The following is a 20,543-nucleotide window of genomic DNA, read 5'->3' as shown; positions in this document are numbered from 1 at the left end:
GTAGCCCTAGGCAAATGGTCAGACTATCATCCTACATGGTTGTTGGAGTCATCTGGTAATTCCAACAGACAGAAATTCACCATGCAGCAACATGTGCAAGCTCCTCCCTTGTCATGGTCCGATCACTTCCTGTGCTATTGTGCAAAAATAGGGCTGCACCGCTACAGTGCAGAGGATAAGGCCTGGAATGACTGCTCCAAATTCCCAGCATTTTCTATCTGTTCAGATTACTTAAAGCATGCCAATAAAATTCCTGAGAATGACCTTACTCAACTGTCTTAAAGCTTTTCAATAAATAAACAGTAACTTTTTTTCTAGTGAAACCTAACCAATCTTTGCATTAATCTAACTAAGTGAATTCAAGTCCCTGACAGAATGATTTATATATTTAATGCATTGACACTAAGAGCTCAAGTGCTGCAGTAAAGCTTATTTTCAATATCAAGACAAGACATTGATAAGCTACTGCTGCTCTCCTTTGATCTAGGGTCTATGGGTTGTGGATGGTTCTTTAACAACTCTTGTAATGGTTTGCTCCTAAGGATATTTACTCACCCACATCAATCACTCTTCTGAATACAATTTTGGATTGGACAAAGTAGTCATTCAGGAATGCTACACACAAAATGAATTCCTTCACAGATATTGCCATGTATGACATTTGCAAGTATGCTTTACGTCCCTTATCATCCACAACCAACTGAGGTTTCCAACCATGCTGAAAAGTTGACAGACAAGCAGGTATGCTGGAATGGGAGATCTAAGAGCTATAAATAATTGCATAGCATTTTCCTTTCCTAAACGTTTATGAACAGTAGCTGTGCTTTTATTCATGAGCATTGCATAATGCTATCAATGGTAGTTTTTGTTTTTCCCACTTCAGAGAAGCCATTATTTTTTCAGCCATTAACATACTATAGATTACAACGCTCCATGTGTCTGTAATGATACAAATTAACTGAATAAGTTTCATATTTATATTTGTTCAGAATGTCTCTATAGTACAACAGTTCCACCAAAATATGCAGAAAAAAATCAGCTTCTACCATAGTGCTCCAATACATACTACAGTGCATGTTTCAGGTTCCAGACTCCGCTAACCCAGAAATAGTACCTCGGATTAAGAACTTTGCTTCAGGATGAGAACAGAAATCATGCTCCGGTGGCACGGCGGCAGCAGGAGGCCCCATTAGCTAAAGTGGTGCTTCAGGTTAAGAACAGTTTCAGCTTAAGAATGGACCTCCGGAACGAATTAAGTACTTAACCCGAGGTACCACTGTATTCTAAACATATTAGTTAGCCTTAGATATGTATAATACTACTACGTTTTGTATAATGCTCTTTAAATTCAATATTTAACCTTCTGGAAGAGAACTAATTTTCTAATGTAATTCCTGGAATGACTAAGTGGAGAGCCTTTTCCAATGGCTTCTTAACTTCATTGTCTTCTGGTTTTAATTTTATCAAATTGAGTGTTCACCATTATGCTATATTTCATATTTGTACACCACTTCTGGTAGTTTATAGAAAAATGAATCACAGAAATTACTCATCAGTCAATCAGTCAGAAATAAACATGCCTGATTTCATTGTATACAAGTGTGTGCAAAATACAGATACAATTTCCTACATAGCAATGATATCCATGTAAGAAGTGTGAAGGAGCTATAATACCACATGGAAGACTCTGTAAATTATGATGGCCCTATCCTACTTTCGAATAATCAGTTAAATATTATGAAGAATCAACTTAGAGAGAAAAAAATATTGGTACTTTGAGGGGAAAAGCACAAGGCCAAGTGCATCAGAATTTACACTAATCCTATACTGGTGACCAACTCTACAAGGAAAAACTGATGAAACAAGTGTCAAACATGAAAATGAACTGTCATGCATTCTGAGGTTTTTGACCTTTAGCATTTGCTGCCTGAATCTAAACAAAAGTAAAAGAAGAAATCTGAGGCGTCTTTTGGAAGCATTGAGTCCAGTGTCCAACTTAATGAATTTCAGCAACAGTTCCAATTCTGACGTCTAGTTATCCAACACTTGAAATGGTTTATGCATTACAGCGGTCATTTCCCAAACTCTTTAAATCATCCTGTGCATTTAACCAAAATATTTGTTGGGAATGATGAATAAACTCCCCATTGCTTGTGTTGGATTGAGAGGTAAACAAGCTAATCTTTTCACCCCACAGAAAAGGGAAGTAGTGCAGCTTATTTCTATACCAACTTGATGTTAGATTGCAAGTTAATTTAAATACATTTGTATTACTTTATATCAGGGGTTGCTAAACTCTGGCCCTTCAGATGTTGCTGAACTACAACCCTAATCATCACAAAGTTTTCACTTCTGGACTAAACCTCTGTCAGCCACTATGTATCAAAAGACAGTATCCCGTATGTGTTCAGGTGTTCCCCCACTTATGCGAGGTTTACATTCCCAGACTTCACACATATAGGAGAAATCACATATATAGGGAGGGCGTTGTTGAGAGAGGCTGGGAAGCAGCTCTCTCTTGACAGATCTCACCCATCTGCCTGCCTTTCCTGGGTGACAATGCACTCTTCTTCGTATGCAACCTGTGTGCCTCTGGTGACTGGAAAGTTGAGCTTGGGGTTAGTGTGTTGGTGGCCAGGTGGCTCCTTGCGCCCAGTGCCGCAGCAGGGCCTCTAGGCTCTCTCCCTGATCATCTTGGAAGATGCTGGAGACTGTTTCCTTTTATCTAGTTTCTCTCCCCCCCCCCCCGAGTAAATAATGTTGCTGCCTGCTTGTGGGGCGATGAGAGAGAGGGCAAGGCTGATAGGAGGGTGGATGGACTCTCGGATCCTGCCCAAGGAACAAAACTGATATGAATGAGCAAGGAAGGGAGGGACGGCCAGAGGAATGGAGCACCCTCCATGCAACAGCTCCGCTGGCCAGGAAGAAGAAAGACAAGGAGGGTTAGGGAGTTGGGGCAATGATATACAGTGGTACCTCAGGTTAAGAACTTAATTCATTCCAGAGGTCCGTTCTTAACCTGAAACTGTTCTTAACCTGAGGTACCACTTTAGCTAATGGGGCCTCCTGCTGTCGCTGCACAATTTCTGTTCTCATCCTGAAGCAAAGTTCTTAACCCGAGGTACTATTTCTGGTTTAGTGTAGTCTGTAACCTAAAGCGTCTGTAACCCGAGGTACCACTGCACTTGGAGTGGTGGTGCAAGCTGTTTCCCCCACTCTCCAGTTCTCTTTGTGCTGTTTTGTCTCCATTTCCTGGTTCAAATCATTTATTTACATATTTCACAGTGACATGTGTAAATGTGATCACGCATGAGTGGAATGCATGTAAATGGGGGGACACACACTGTCTGTAGTTCTAAAGTTTACAGAAGAAATCTGCTATTATACAGCTAACAATAGTTTGTGACCAATTTCTCTACTCATTTTCAACAAACAAAGGAAACTCTGTTCTTGGCTAAAAGAAATTACTCTGGCTGTTCTGCTGTTGCTCTTTGGTAATTTTTCAGTCTTTGAAAGGCAGAAAAAACACACCAGATATAGTGTTTACTTCCTCTCAGATTCACTTCCCGATTCAGAAGTAATCCCCTAGGGTATGAGGGGGAATGCTAGGGGAATTCAAAAAAAGAAAAAAGGGAACTCTGCGCACAGTGATCTACTTATTTTTTTGCACTGCTTTTTACTTGATAGGAATTTTGTACAACCATAACCCTCTAAACCAAATGTGGCCCACACAGTATGTATGGCACCTTTCCAGAGACTCAATAAACCTGATGTAGCTGCCTGCTAGGGTCTACAGAAATGGGAAGTCTAGATATTTAGAATGTTGTGTAGGGTGGACTTATAGCCCATAAAGCAACTCTGGGTATAGGTATTTTTTTATGCAATGTATTGTTTTGCCTATGCTCCGAACCTGATTGATCACCATATTTGAAGTTGGGAGGCAGTTTGTCTCACAGTTAACCCAGTTACTGTGTGTTCTCCTGTATGTACACACCCTCCCTCCCATAACATACGGTTTGTTTATTTCATTTGCAGCCATCTGCAACATCTTGCTTACCCCTGTTTCCTACTTGCAAGACTTCATTTTTCAATGAAAAATGTTGTAAAAATAATTTTGCATAAAGAAGGCAATGGGCAACTTCCTTGCCCTTTCAGTATCTCTGATTTCCTGCTTGGTGGAACACAGGCTGTCTCCTTATGACAGCATTTTTTTCCTCTGGTTCATTATGGGATACTTGGAGTTAGATTAACAACCGTCAGTGAACTTCAGTTCAGACTAGTACTCTCTATCAAGGGTTTTCATTTCCCCAATTTCCTGTGGCCACGCGCCCACACACACAGAGACATACAAAAATAAATGGCTAATAATAATACCCAAGACAAGATCCCTTCTTGATCTTCCCCACCTTCCATGTGGTGAGCCTTTGCACAAAGGAATGGCTCTCAATGTCACTCTCATACTTTCCTACCCTCCCCTCCTCCTGTGGACACCACAGCACTTTGGCTGTTTGTGCGCCTTCCATGCCCTCATCTAACTGCTGCTCTCTTCCGAGGGATCTTGGCCCACAAGAAACTTAAGAATAAATTTTCCCTAGGAGCACAATCAGTTGCATCTGTGAAAGGCACACATAGGGAACCCATTCTGCATAATGATCAGTGCACCGTGGTGTGCATGTGGCCAAGACAGGGAGAGAGGAAAGATGCTGATTTCTTCTTATACACATGATAAACTTACTTCCCTGCCCTAATCTCTCTCTAGTAGAAAATTAGGGTCATACTACATGCTAAGCCTGGAAATCTGTGATTTTTCTGATTTTTCTTCATTAAATGCACACCAGCGAGAGGATAATCATTTGTCCAGGGAAGCACAGAGAACCTGGAGGCATTTAACTCTACAATTTTCCTGATCTAAAATTACACGCATATTCCAGATACTGTTTCCTCTATGGGGAAAAACCTAAAGCAAATACAAATGGCTGATTGAAATGCTTATTACCATCTGTTTATAACAGCAAAACTACATGTCACTCTGGGAAATCTGTGACTGATATGATGATAAAAAAGCCCAATCCTTTAATGCAGCTTCCAGGAAAGGGGCTTCCAATTTGATTGGGAAAATTGTGCTTAGGCTGATGGTATTTAACCCTCCCATCTGTGTCTCTTAGAGCAGTGTTTTTCAACCTTTTTTGGGCAAAGGCACACTTGTTTCATGAAAAAAAATCACGAGGCACACCACCATTAGAAAATGTTAAAAAATTTAACTCTGTGCCTATATTGACTATATATAAAGTAATTCTCTTGAATAGGAATCAAATAAACACAAAGAAAGTATTTTATAATTACTTTATTATGAAATAGCAAGTAAACAGAAATGTGAAAAATTATAAAATACTTTATTTTTAAATTTTTCAATTTTTCCCACGGCACACCAGGCAACATCTCGCGGCACACTAGTGTGCCGCGGAACAGTGGTTGGGAAACACTGTCTTAGAGAAGGAAATGTACTGTCTCTGAGAAAAGGAGCCTGTATCATGTCTGTATTCTTGTCCCACAATAAATCCCCACCTTGAAGGGGCTGTATGTAAATTAAATCCAGGACTATTTATTTCTAGATTCCTAGAGTCCTATCAAGCTTGAACTTCATACAGGCTATATGAAATTACGTCATACCAGTATAGGAGAGACGCAGGTGGCGCTGTGGTCTAAACCACAGATCCTAGGGCTTGCCAATCGGGAGGTCCGCGGTTTGAATCCCTGTGATGGGGTGAGCTCCCGTTGCTCAATCCCAGCTCCTGCCCACCTAGCAGTTTGAAAGCACATCAAAGTGCAAGTAGATAAATAGGTACCGCTCCAGTGGGAAGGTAAACGGCATTTATGTGCGCTGCTCTGGTTCGCCAGAAGCGGCTTAGTCATGCTGGCCACATGACCCGGAAGCTGTCTGTGGATGAACACCGGCTCCCCCAGCCTATAGAGCGAGATGAATTCCACAACCCCAGAGTCGTCCATGACTGGACCAACAGTCAGGGGTACCATTACCTTTAGTATAGGGATGTGGGGAGAAATAAGATTTTGCTTGCCTTTTAGTAAGAAGCTACCTAATTCATACTTATGTCAAACCAATATGTGAACCAAAAACACAGCTAGCTATCCTTTGAAATCAGCTCTTCTCATTTCTCTAATCAATGCACACGAAAACACATACAGTGGTGCCCCGCAAGACGAATGCCTCGCAAGACAAAAAACTCGCTAGACGAAAGGTTTTTCCGTTCGCGATTTGCCTCGCAAGACGAATTTCCCCTATGGGCTTGCTTCGCAAGACGAAAACGTCTCGCGACTTTTTTTTCTTTGACTAAAAACAAAGACATGTTTTGTTTATAAAGTTAATTTATTTTCCCTTAAATTTTTGAACTGCTCTTTACAGTATGTGTGACTTTAAAGAGCAGTTAATAAACTGTTGTTGTACCAAATTTGGCTTTGTTTGGACTTTTTTTGACCATAGGAACGCATTAATTGATTTTCAATGCATTCCTATGGGATTTCGTGCTTCGCAAGACGAAAAATTCGCTAGACAACAAAAATTGCGGAACGAATTAATTTCGTCTTGCGGGGCACCACTGTACATTGTGAACATAATATAAAAACATTAGCAAATTGCTGCAGAAGTATGGAGAACTGAATTTACGATAGGAAAAAAATGAGGAAAAGAGAAACTGAAATTGACATGTCTGTCCCTATAGCAGCTTTTAACAGCCACGGGGCATATCAGATTCCAAACTTGAGACATTTTTTTTTTAGTATCTTATTTCTTGGTTTTCCATTTACCTAATATTTATGTGATTTTCAACTTGCCAATTGTTTTCCATTTATCTATTGTTTTATGACAACTGTTAAAAGCTTATTAAAAGATAGAGAGTCTAAGAGGGAAAGCATGTGAAATGAAAACTTTCTCTGCAAAAGTGGCATGTCATTTGTTGAAGGTGTTTCAGAGAATGGCCACTTAAACCCATGTAAAGAAACCCCAATAAATATTTTTTTGTGCAGGGGTAGCCAACACGGTGTTCTCCAGGTGCTGTTGGACTACAAATGCCATTGTTATTGACTATTCACAGGGCTGACTGGAGTTGTAGTGCAACCATGGAGGGTGCCATGTTGCCTACCCCTGGCTTAGTAGAAAGGTAGAGCAGTGTACCTGATTTAGAAACGCATAGTGAAGCAAGATGAAGTGGACAGCTTGCTATGAGAGTTGGTTTCCAACTCTGATTGCGTACTCAGGTAATTTCAACAAAATTAGGGGAAAAAATGCGTCATTGGGAAGCACTGATCCTACTTTCCTTTAAAATGCCAGTCATCTTTTTCAAAATACAGTGCAATCATAACCGTATCTAAGTGCTACTGAATTCAATGGGGCTTATTCCAAGATAAGTGGGGTTAGGGTTAGGGCAATTATTTATATTTCCAGGGGCTCTTCATACATTTCATTTTTGGAGGTGTATATAAAGATTTACAGGAAAAAACTGCTTATGGCAACAAGAATGCATTTGCAAACACATATATCATATGACACTCATCATAGAACAGTGATGGGCTGCATTTCCCTCTTGAAAGCACACTCACCAGTTTGTTTTTGTGTGTTGTGCGAAATAGCTTGTAGTCACCAGAGTATACCAACACCATTCTGTTCATAACACCACAACATACCTGACACAGAGTCCTTTTAGTGATGGTGCCTATGATTTGGAACAGGCTTCCTCAACCTCGGCCCTCCAGATGTTTTTGGCCTACAACTCCCATGATCCTTTGCTAGCAGGACCAGTGGTCAGGGGTGCTGGGAATTGTAGTCTCAAAACATCTGGAGGGCCGAGGTTGAGGAAGCCTGATTTGGAATATTCTGCCTGTCAGGCTTGAATTTGTTTATTTTTCTGCAATTAAATACAGTGCTACCTCGGTTTTTGAGCGTCTTGGAAGCCAAATGTTTTGGAAGCTGAATGCCAAAAGCCCGGAAGTAGATGCTTCCATTTCCGAACATGCCTCAGAAGTCAAATGGCTTCCGCTGCGTGTTTTTCAATTTTCTCCATTGAACTTGCAGCCAGCCCTTTGCGCCTCGGTTTTTGAATGTTTCAGAAGTCAAACGGTCTTCCGGAACGGATTATGTATGTAACTGTATGTTATTTGCAATCTGCTCAATGTGTTCTTGTTTATCAAAGTGGCTTAAAAGTTTAAATATTATTCAAGCTTACCAAGTGTTCGGAAAGGTCTTTGATCTGGTGGCTGAGAGAAGAAACCGGGTTTGAGGGCGTTTGTGATTACAATGTCAAAAAGGTCTTCAAAATCATTCCTATGACAATGATAAAAAACAAAACAATAAAAATGCATTTTAAGGCATTAAATAGATATTTGCCCTAGTATAAAGAAGCTCAACTAATTAAGACATGCCCACACCTGAATTAGGGGTGGGTTTTTGTGGTTAGGGTTTCATAATTATTTCTTTAGGAATAATTTCTGTTTTCTCTATGCATGAGAATATAATTTACATAAGAAATTTATGAAATACACCTTCATTGCAACACTAGATCGTGTTTGCCATACTCCTGAAAAAAATCCCCATGAGTTTTGATTGCTAATCAAATGTGAAGGTAATATAAGAACAAGCAGACAAATGAGTTTTACAAGCATCAGAAATGACTAAAGTTCTTATTCTGACTAAAAATAAATAATTTAATCCCTAAAATTAACTCCATATGTGAAATGCTTATGATATATAATACTTTTAGTCAGGTAATCAAATCTGAAAAATATTGAGTGCTGAAGTAGGCAAATACTTGACAATACATTTTAATAATATGAGATATAAGCAAATGGTAGCATTTATATACCTTGGGCACAATCCAGGGAAAGTTATACTCACTTAAACCCCACACTGAAATCAATGGCAGTTATGCGCTTTATTTAAACTGAACATACATCTCTCTCTTAGATTTTATGGATTGCATTCAACAGCTAAACTCCAGTGTAGAGTCCTATTATTCCTTAGGTCCTATTATTAATGAAGAAACGTTGACACACACAAAAAACTTTACATATTCTTTACAGAGATATGCAAAATATCCTGTACAAGGGTCAACAAATTAAACTTTCATTCCAACAACACTGGAAATATGGTTTAAAACAGAGAGATGTGTTTGTTGGCTAAGGAAAGTATGTCTAAACTAACTGCAAAAAGTGCAGTAATGTCCTTGTTCTGAGGTTCAACTTGGTGTCTGTTCTATTTTCTAGATTTGTTCATGGTCAGCATGACAATGTAGCACAATCTTATTATGATATATAATATTCATAATCAGATAATTAGTATGCACATATGTCAGGACGATATCTGACACCATGACCCTGTTCATTCCCCCACATTCAGTATATGCACAATGAATGTCTGCAGAGGACTGAAGAAAGGAAGCATCTGGAAAAGATTTAAGGAAAATAGTATTCTGAGTGCAAAAATTCAAAACTAGAGGAGAAAAGAAATAAGTTCTGTGTGAATCCATTTACTGTATTAAAAGGAAAAGCAAGGAAAATGCTGACTTTCCCCCACCCTTCACCTTTCCAGTTTAATATTTTCCAGTTGAATCTACTCATGAATTTAATTGGAAGTTGCAATGGAAGCTAGCAAACCAGTTCAACACATCTAGATTTAGCATGCTGTTGTTCACTTAGGCTGCAATCTCCTGCCCACTACTCAATGTACAACTAATTGGATTAAATTGTGCTTACTTGCATATAGGACTGGGTTATAAAACCATATGTTTATTTGTTTAATATAAATAAAATACATGAATAGCTGATGGTATCAAAAGCCACTGGAATGTCCAAAATAATCAACAGGGCTGCTCTCCTGTGTCTTTTCCTGGAGAAGGTGGTTTGCCAGGATGGCTATGGCAATTCCAATCCCAAAAGCAAGCTGAAATTTGGAGTGGGCTAGCTCCAAATAATCAGCGCTATCCAAAACTGCCTGGAGCTGGAACACCACTTCCTGCTCCAGCACCCTTCACAAGAATGGCTACTTTGACACTGGATAGTAATTATTCAATATGCTGGATCCAGATTAGTTTCTTTAAAAGGGGTTGAAAAACTGCATCTCCTTTAGGGTGGCTGGAACCACACCTTCCCTCAGTATGGCACCAAGCACCATGGAGATCCAGATTGATAATCCAGAACTGGCTGCTTTTGATAGTCAGGAAGGAAAAGGAATCCAAGGGAAGCTCAGAAGTCACCCACCTCACCCCAAACTACATCTGTCAGACACTAGAAATCGGCTAAAATAAATGTATGTGGAGGGGTTGGTGAAGAAAAACACCAGATTTTGAACAACAACATCATAAATGGCCCATGGGGAATGGGTGAAATATCTCCCTCTTCCTCCACTCCATGGCACTTATGGCTGCATTTCAGCAAGTAAAATAAAAACAGATAGTGGGAGGTTGCTCCTCTATCGCCTCCATCTCAATAATTTTGGCCGTCATTAAAAGTGCAATGGGTGAACCCTATGATTTTTGGTCACAATTTAAGATACAAATGTACTCAGCATTAAATCATCAGACGCCCATTTCTTACTTTTTTCATTCCTTCTTTTCCTGCTAACTGCAAGATAAAGTCTAAATGAAAACAACAAATGATGGAAGCATTCTACTTACCCTAAGGCGTGTTCACATAAAAGCCTGCAGTAGTCACTGTGAGAACTGGTAATCAATAGCAAAATCTTTCCACTGTCCTTGAGTCTTCTCAGCCACTTTTTAACAGCATCAGGACAACATTGTATGTATTTTCCTGGATTGCGTTTTACTTCTGGAAAATACGTCCCCCCATTTTCTGAAAAGTAGAGGATAAGATTATGCAGCGTATTGAACACCCATGTGTCATCTGTGTGCCCACTTGCACACAGTTTTTAAGACCCTGCTCAACAGCTCTTCTCTGCCCCCACAACTGCTTTTAAAAAATAAGTTGTGTGATTTCATCAGGGCAGATGATAAGAGGGAGGTGTACAAATTTATTGCTGGGCACATGGAATCCTGTATTTAAGCACTCATGTGGATTTTGATCTATGAAAAGAAATGTTATGAAATAAGGAGGAAAGAGAAATGTCAATGTATGGTTTACTTTGGTAATAATAACTTTACCAACAGACAGAAAAACTATTATATCTAAACATGCTGGATCTTCAAGAACGCATTCATAATGCCATCAAAATTCTTAGCAGATTTCCACATTTCTTAGAAAATTGCAATAGGTACATACTTCAAGGAACCTCAATTACTGAGAAAATGTGCAATGCAATGCTTCTTCATAACAGAAACTCTGAATGTGTCACAAATGATTGCCACAGCTCCACAAAGCTGAACAGCATGACTACTACCCACCATGACACATACAGAATTAACAAAAAGGGAACCATTGTCTACCTCTTCCTCGAAAGAGAGAACACCAAGTGTATTTGCTGTGGTTAAGGTAGTTCTGCAGCAGTCTTCCCTGACCTGGTAACCTTCCAGATATTATGGACTACAACTCCCAACATCCCTAACCATTGGCTATGCTGGCTGGGAAAGATGGGAATTGGAATCCAGCAGCATCGGGGGGGGGGGGGCGCCATGTTGAAAGAGACTGTTCCACACCACCAGAAAGCTGAACCAAGGCACACTAATTGCCAGAGAAATCTGAAATTGGGAATGTTTACACACTTAAAAGCCAAAATTGGGAAACGAACTTCAGGCTGCAACAGAAGCCAGCACTTCAGCACACAGGAAGCAAAACCACAAGCAGGGTGGAATGTTGGACTGTGGGAGTTCCACTGGCCCCATTATATACTTGCATCAGACTCTGGCAGAATTCCCAGTGGCTGCCAGGCACATGCACCTCTGCTAATAGCATGCAAGCTGGATTTGGTAACATTTCTATATCATTTCCCTCTCTTGCTCAATACCGTTGGTCAGCTTCACTGAATGGTTTAATGAATCCTAGACATTACTTCTCCTTGTGGAATGTGCCCAGTGCCTTCCTCAGATCAAAACACAAACAAAAATTTAAACCCCTTGGCCTTCAGCTATTTCATGAGGAGGAGCAGGGTATATTTGAAATGGCAATATCTGTAGGGAATGAAATAGTCTCCGCAGTTGGTTCAAATCCAGTTGCTACAAAAGAGGACTTGGAAGGGAGCCAGTGTATAACCACTGATTTCAATAGGATAAAACAGCTTAAACTCAAAGTGCTCCAGGTTTTCACCAGCTTAAGGATCCAGATTCCAAAGCAATAAGTAGAATATGTTATAAATGCTGCACAGCAAATGGTTTTCTATAACAACTGCAATGAAAGGGGGGTAGCATTGTGATATTGTAGCATACAGGAATAGATGTCTATACGCAAAGGTAAATCATTCTAGTTTAAACAAGAGTAGTTTCTGTTAAGTTGGTATAGTCATACCTTGGAAGTCAAACGGAATCCATTCCGGATGTCCATTCGACTTCCAAAACATTTGGAAACCAAAGCGTGGCTTCTGATTGGCTGAAGTAAGCTCCTGCAGCCAATTGGAAGCCGTGGAAGCCCTGTCAGACATTTAGCTTCCAAAAATAGTTCGCAACCCGGAACAGTCACTTCTGGGTATGTGGTGTTCAGGAGCTAAAACGTTTGAGAACTAAGCTGTTTAAAACCAAGGTATGACTATATATGATAAAATAGAAAATTAGCAGGTCTTGGACACCAGCAAAGTCCTTTGGGCTTGTCCTTTCTGTAGAGTTTGAAAACTTTCTTGTTAATAAATTACTGAGATAGAGTGTGTGTGTGTGTGTGTGAGAGAGAGAGAGAGAGAGAGAGAGAGAGAGAGATCAATTATAAAAAATAGCAATGAAATGGTAAATATGCATTTGGACTGTACCACACCAGATTGTGAAGACATTCACAATTCCCATCTCACATAGAAAAATTGATGTCATGCATAAATGTCCTAGCCATACTTGTCTAGTCTTCTCCCTGACATGACATTTTTCTGAGTGTAAAAAATTTTTTTTTTGTAAGGGGTATAAGCTTTCATCAGTCAATCCCCCCCCCTGCAGTTTGAAATGGAGAGACACAGGCTTTCCATTTCATCTATAGTTTGAGAGAACTATGGTAATCCTGTGTAACCCTCATTGTTTCTGCTACTACAGAAAGCATAATACACTGTTATCTGGGAATGCGATTACACTGGAGCAATCTGTGTTATAAATCTCTCCAAGGTTTATTTTGAGAAACTGCCAGAATCTATATTTACCAGAGAATGCCCCTATGGTTTTTAACTCCTCTTAGGATCAACATATTTGGGTTTGGGGTTTGTTTTTTCCAGCAGACTCAGAAGATGAAGTAACACAGTTTTGCTGAGATTGTATTTTTTCATCTTTCCTTAATTGCTCTTCTTAAAACTCAATGCACTAAAGCCTAGAAAATGAACATAGGCATACAATAATGATTCTATTGTTCCAGCTAAGCAGGCTTGGCCTGGCAAACTGCTCGGAACCCTACTCTGATCTCTTCATAGAAACAGTGGGGTATAAGTGTGCAATAAATACAGTAAAAATAAAAAGAGAGAGCAAACAAGCAGTGATTTGTAAATGAGAAGGCTAAGATGATGTGGGTAATTAGTTGCATGTGGCCTGGCTGGCAGCAGAATCTGGTCTGAGCACTGAGTTTCCCTTGCAGATCACTTCCTCATAAACTTCAAGTGATTAAACTGCTTTGTGTGTGAAAGGGAAAAAAGAAGCTGTCTTCTTCAGAGAAAGACCCACTCATTCAGGACTTCCGCATGCACACTTGAATGTTTCAGTCTATGAAGTGATTTATTAATTTTTAAAATAAATCTCTCAGAGCAGACCTATTGAAACTAGTCATATCCATTAAATTCAACAGGTCTACTCACACTGGAACTTTGTTGGCTATAACACAATGATCTTAAGACCAACCGATATGTTGACAACCACTGTCAAGAGGTGCTGCGTGGCCACTTCATGTTACGTGTAACTCATTTCCTCCCTTTCTCCTCATATTACGTCTTTATAAAAAGTTTTTAGCACATTCTTGTGATGATTATGCTGTAAATCTGATTCCCATGAAGCCCACAGACGATTCCCATTTACTAAAGCAGGATTCTTTCTTGTATCACTCAAATCCCTTTGGAAATGTTTACCTCATGTCTGAAGGCATCAGCATTCATGCATCCCAAGAGCCTGGCCATACCCACAGAAGGAGGCAGCAGCAATACACAATAAAAAGCTGAGAGCTCTAGGCAGCATTGGCTGCAACAGCCATTACCATTGCCAAGAGCTCTGCCACAGGAAATATGGACCATCTGGCTTCTAAACTGGGCACTGTAACAATTGTGGCAGGAATGAGTAAGCACTTGAAACTGCTAGAGCTGCTGGGTACAGAGGTGTCCCAAAGGTTTCCTACATCTCCGGCATCCCACTGCTGTTTTATTTTTTATATTTATAGCTCGTACAAACTGGTATTCTATGCATTCTATTCATAAAACCTTTCAAAAGAAATACAAAAAAAATCTCTGTGTATTCATTTCACTAGGTCAATATCTCTGCTTTTTATAGTTTCTAGTAGTTAAGTTGGGTGAAATGAAGAAAAAAGGGCCATGTTGACACTTCACAACTGACAAAAACAAGTTGTAAAAATACTAGATTCAGGTAGGTAGGCGTGTTGGTCTGAAGCAGTCAAAACATATATATGTATGTCCAGTAGCACCTTAGATACCAACTAAGTTTGTTCTTGGTATAAGCTTTCATGTGCATGCACACTTCTTCAGATATCTGAAACTGCTCCACCTACTTTTGCCTTTAACCATGTCTGCCTCTGGTTCCTGAAAGGTTCTCCATGAGGGAATGGGTCCCTCAAGCCTAACACAACAGAATCCTTGGCCAGTAACGAATTGGTTAATCTGTCAGAAAATAACAAGAAAACACAAGTAGGCTGTCCCAGTTTTCTTGAAGAAATAAATGCATATCACATAGCTCTCCTGTGCATAAACATCTGGGCACTTATCATGTCTTATGTGTTTAATGTATTGCTACATAAAACATCTCAGTCCAAATCATAACCGACCTCAGCTCCCAAACGGATGACTTAAAACTACATGATCTTTGTTTTAATCTATCTTGTCTATCACAATCAAGGAGGATTAAACCTTTTTTGGTCCAAGGGCTGCATTTCCTTTTGAAAACCTTCCAGGAGCCTCTTGCCAATGGTGGGCCTTGGAAAGCAAAAAAAGGGGATGGATGAATGGATAGGGTCTTTCCTTTGTAAAGTAGGCCCTGCAAAGGTCAGAGATGTCAACACACATACCCCTTTCATCCAGGTCAGGGTCAGCAAGGTTTACCTTGCCTGGGCCAGTAAGGTTTACCTTGCCTGGGCTGGTTCACTCCCTCGGAGGTCGCTCCGTGGGCTGGATCGCATCTGCGCAGATGCAATTTTTGGCATCTTCTTGCCTCTGCGCAGACGTGATTTTCGGCACCGCAGAAGCGAGTCCCCACTCCGCGCTGTGCCAGTTTAGCGCAGTGCACGGGGACTTGCCGAGCGGGCAGCTCAGTTCAGGGGCAGCTCATGGGCCATTTAAACAACCCCTGTGGGTCACTTGCGGCCCATGGGCTGCAGGTTGCCAATCCCTGATCCAGGTCAACATAAGGAATTGTCACTGTACAGGGAAAAGCATTCAAAGAGGGTTTGGAGCAGGGCCAGTGAAAGGTGTGGTTTGGGGAGGTGAGATGTAGTCTGGCAAGGGAGCCTGGCCTGGTGAGAGCCCTTAGGGCCAGAGAAAGAGGTCTGGAGGGCCGCATCCAGCCCCCAAGTCTGCTGTTCCTTATCCATTCCACACACTTATAGCGTGGCTATATTTGTTAGCAACATCAATAGTTCTAATACATTGATAACTTTGCCTAAAGTAAATATCATTAAGCTATGTCGCAGAGCACAGAAGTCTGCAGTGCTAATGCGCCTTCAGCAAGAATTAGCTGTTTGATTATATATCAAGGAATGCACTAACTGCTTGTACGGTTTGGCTGAGGAAAAGGAATTAAAATGAAGAATTCAGACAGATGTTATGCAAATTCCGCCAATAGCTGAAATTTTACAGCCAGTGTTTAGTTACTTTTGAGACTGTACACACACACACACACACACACACACACACACACAGTAATACGGTACCTAAGCTTTGTTCCTGCAGCTGTATACGTTGTATTCATTATTACAACAGTTGAAATGCAGAATTTTGTTAAAGATTTATTCTAAAGTCAGTAACCGCCTTGATCAGTTACAACTTGACCGCCTAGTTATACTTGGAAATTAAGTGCAGTTTTACCTCTGTGTAATTATATATATATAATCACATTCTTAGTCCCTCAAAATAATTTAAATTTCTGTCCACTTATCTAAACAGAGCTGTCTAAGGGAAACATATGCATGTTACAATTAACTTCTGGCACAGCTTGTCATCATTGTTATTATTATTGCTTTTCCACTTAATTTGGCCGATTTTGATCATTTGAAACTTCCCCAAATTTTAGAACACTTGATGTGAAGTGGCAGGATACAGCCTAAGTGGAAAGACTGGTTAAATTTCTAGTGCTAAAGGTATTATCTATATACATCACACAGGTTTTATACACAGGCTATTAACTTTTAAAATAAGATCTGTGTTATTTTGAATCTAGGCTATCACATTATTATTTACCTTCTGCAGATTCCTTTTCCATTTCCAGGCATTTGGGCTGCTTTAAGATGTAACCCTGCCTTACATTAAATAAGACCTTAACAACTGTGATGTAGTAAGATTTGGGGTTTCATGCTCCTCCTCCATATTAGTTTACGGTTTATTTTGTCACAATATGGCAAACCATGGTGTGTGTAAGCTCTACTTTGCTAACAAACCTACTTTGCTAACAAACCTGACCATCAAACCAGAATCAAACCACCAATTGGCACCAAACAAGGATCACATTGTGGGGTTGATATTGTTAATTAAACAGAGTTTGCATTCAGACAAAATTTGAATCTATTTGTTTCAGACTGCTTCAAATTTTCCTATTTTTGCATGCAGATGAGGGAATGGGAAGGGGTAGTACCTGAGCAAAAGGTCTGCCACGGCATGTTCTCCTACCAACAAACCATGTGTTGTCTGAATGCAGATTTTCAATCTGCAGGATATTTTTAAAAAGCTGCATGGTATCATTTTAAGATGGGTGGTCTCCTAAGACAAGACAAGACAAATCTTGCTATTTTTTAGGCAGTACAAAATGAATGGTCAAATATGATTCGAACATTTTTGGGTGTGTATCAATAGGATGAGCCTGAAACAGATGTAACAATTCAGAAAGGATTATTATTCAACTGCCATAATCCTTTATTTTATCCATGACCAATTCAGAGAATGCCACAATTCCATGTCTTTCCTAATGCCATCCATCCATTTTAACAGGTTCTGCTATATTTTGCAGTAATTTTGAGTCCCAAATGGTTCCCATGGGAGGTTAGCCATGAATAATTGAACAGCTGCTTTAAATAAGTGTTTTGAGTTAAGAGAGAATATTCACGGGTGCAACATAATTAATTTTAAATCCCAGAACTTTACTGTAGGCATCTATCTTCTGCTGGATATGTATGAAAGTGATGGTTTGGCCCCTTACTCCTGAAAAAAATTATTTTTATTTTTATTATTAATTTTAGTTCTTTGATTTTAAGACTGTTTTAAGGGAGCTCATTGGTTGGAGCTCCCAAACATTGATAATAAGACCATAGGTTAAAACACATGCAGGCGTTTCCTCTTTCAGTTTGAACAAAAAGGGCTAAGGAACTTATTTCAGCCCAAGCGCTGCATTTTCTTTGGGGGGCTTCATGCCAGCGTTGGGCAGGGTCAGAGGCAAGAGTAGCTAGGGCAAAGAATGCTCCAATCCAACCTTCCCCCAAATAGTGGATGGTTTTTGAGAAAGAAAAAGGCACCAGAGCTCCAACAACAGAGGTAGCATCTGTTGTTGTTTAGTCGTGTCCGACTCTTCGTGACCCCATGAACCAGAGCACGCATCCAGTTGCATCTAGTTGGACCTTAAATGCTTCTATGATTAGTTCTAGAGACAATAGGTTGAATAAAAGGGGAGTCAAGGACATCTGAACCAAGAAGTTTGTGGATATGAAATGGTTAAGTCTCAAGCAAAGAGACATATCAAATAATGTCGAGCCAGTGGAGTTTACTTGCTTTCCTATCATCAGACAACATTTTCAGATCCATCTAATATTATCCAAATTGCCCTAGCTGATATAATTCCTGACTGGTAAGCAACAACTTAAAACTAAGTTTTCAGTATTAAAAGATCCTGAGCATCTTTCACCAATAATACACTTGCTGCACTCTTGGCAAGAACAATTACATATCTAAATGAGAATCTGTGATCACAATTTCCATGATATTCTTTTCATCAGGAAAGCAACCGTGGATGTGCAGCTTCTACATCCTGCTGAAACATTTGAGAATGAGCTGTGGGAGCCTTAGAGAAAAACAGTTGATTAAAAAAAAAAAAGTTGTGATAAAAGCAGTACAACTCACCCAATTCCAGAGCATTGAAAAACTAACTAGAGATATTGAAAATGCAAAGTTATTTTTTACAAAGGGAAGGAAATGATATTAAATGCTTATCACTGTTAAGACTTTGATGTGGTTTTTGAGTCTGTTATTGGGTAAAAGTGTAGCAATTCTTGCTACACTTAGCTATTCTTGGGTAAAAGTGTAGCAAGTTGCTAGACACAATGTTCTTGCAATAGACACAATGTTTAAAATGTTTTAATGTAAATCACTGTGCATCACTCTGTGGGAAAAGAAACAAAGAACAAAACAACAACCATATTAACAACAACAACAACAACAACAACAACAACAACAACAACAACAACAACAACAACATATGATGATTAGCAACTGAACTAACCTGCATTTATGTTCATGTTCATTATACAGTACTTGTATAAGAGCTCTGAGTGGAAATGTAACCTCCTTAGCAAAACAGAATATGTGCCATAAAAACTTTAAAATACCTTTTACATTTACCTCATTTTGGTCACGTTTTCAGATTGCTACCACTTTCTTTCCCTGCCAGGTCTTCTGGCCTTTAAAAGCTACATTTTAGGTTTCAACAACTGAACTTTTCTTTCAGACTTGGACAAGTGGTGATAAAACAGACTCCACCTTTTGATTTTTTGCCTATCGTGCATCTGTTTATGACATGGGGCCCTGCCAAGAAATAAACTGGCAACCTAATTTGGAGGTGGGAGAAAGGAATAGCTAAGAATCCTCAGAAAACCAGTAAATTACTTTCAAAGTCATAACCCTTTTACTAAACTATGCTGTCACTGCCACCTAGTGACACTGCACTAAATTCACCAAATATTTTGTCACATACTTCAGACAGGTGGCTAATAGCACCAATAAATCATCACTGAAGGCTATAAGCAGAATTGCAGCTGAATTTCCATACTACTGGGAACACTGCACTTTTTCAATATGTTCACCTTGCCATGCAGCTTGGGGCCCAGATATCTGCAGAAGGGCTGCCTCATCCAATACCAGTCAACTCTATCCTTAAGATGGACAGCAATCTGTCTGCATTCCCTGCCAGGATTTGAAGTGAGGGGACACAAACTGTAGGGCTCCGACTGTGGAATGATCTGACCTTGGAGGTGTGTTTGTCCCTTGCATTGTAGGGCTTCAGATGTCAACTGAAAACAGACTGCTTTTGCAGTCTGATAAATAAGAGGTGTATGCTTTTATCAGCAATGTATGTATTTCTGTTTCAGGTGTTCAGGAAAGCCCCGAAGACCCACTTCTTTTAGTCTCTTTTTCCTGCATTCTGCTAATGCTTTCGTTGGTTTATTTTAGTCTTTGTAGTTGAAGTAAATATCATTTTACTTGCATGCCATCTTGGGAGGATTTCCCGCATTAAAAGTAGCATAGAAATATTTTGAATAAATAAAAGAAAATAAACAAGTTTGATTTGGGAAAACAAATATGCAGGTCTAGAGATACTAAAAGGTGGCGTTTATTTATCATGGAGGAAATATATTCATTTTTCACAAAATTAATAATTATTATTTGACAAAACAGCAATGTAAAACTGAGACGTCACTGTTACAACTTTTACCAGATCTTGTGCTAAATATAGATGCTTATCTAAAGTAACTTTCCCTCCTTGAGAACCATTTTCTTAATATGCATTTTCAATAATAACAACTGTTGACTGGAAAGTTCACTTTGGAAGAGGACCAAATACTGTTAAGAGCCAATCTGGATGGAAAACAGCAGCAATCTGGAATAGAGCTTCAGTACTTTGTTGTTTTTAACTTAAATCATATCTCAGAGGTTTCCACCTTAAAATTTTTGTTTTGCTTGATTTGAGTGACCTTTATAAGAAAACCTGAAAGTTTGTTGTCTTCTCTCGATCTTTCTTAGACCACAAACAAAAACCTATAATCCAAATTTGAGC

At 39.6% G+C, this 20,543-nt stretch overlaps 1 protein-coding gene across 1 annotated transcript in view; it reads right to left on the bottom strand.

Annotated features, from left to right (window-relative positions):
- Window positions 1–20,543, bottom strand: part of LOC310704403 (dermatan-sulfate epimerase) — a 145,652-nt gene that overhangs the window by 64,309 nt on the left and 60,800 nt on the right. The window contains exons 7-8 of the mRNA XM_083497780.1: window positions 10,683–10,857; window positions 8,238–8,335 (exon numbers count right to left, since the gene is read on the bottom strand). Coding sequence (XP_083353906.1) covers window positions 8,238–8,335; window positions 10,683–10,857 — 273 coding nt within the window. The remainder of the gene's footprint in view (window positions 1–8,237; window positions 8,336–10,682; window positions 10,858–20,543) is intronic.

The sequence above is a fragment of the Podarcis liolepis genome, assembly GCF_965112155.1.
Source record: "Podarcis liolepis genome assembly, chromosome: 3".
Classification (NCBI taxonomy): Eukaryota; Metazoa; Chordata; class Lepidosauria; order Squamata; family Lacertidae; genus Podarcis; species Podarcis liolepis.
Note: the sequence above shows the minus strand (reverse complement) of the source record. Positions and strands in the feature narration are given on the sequence as shown.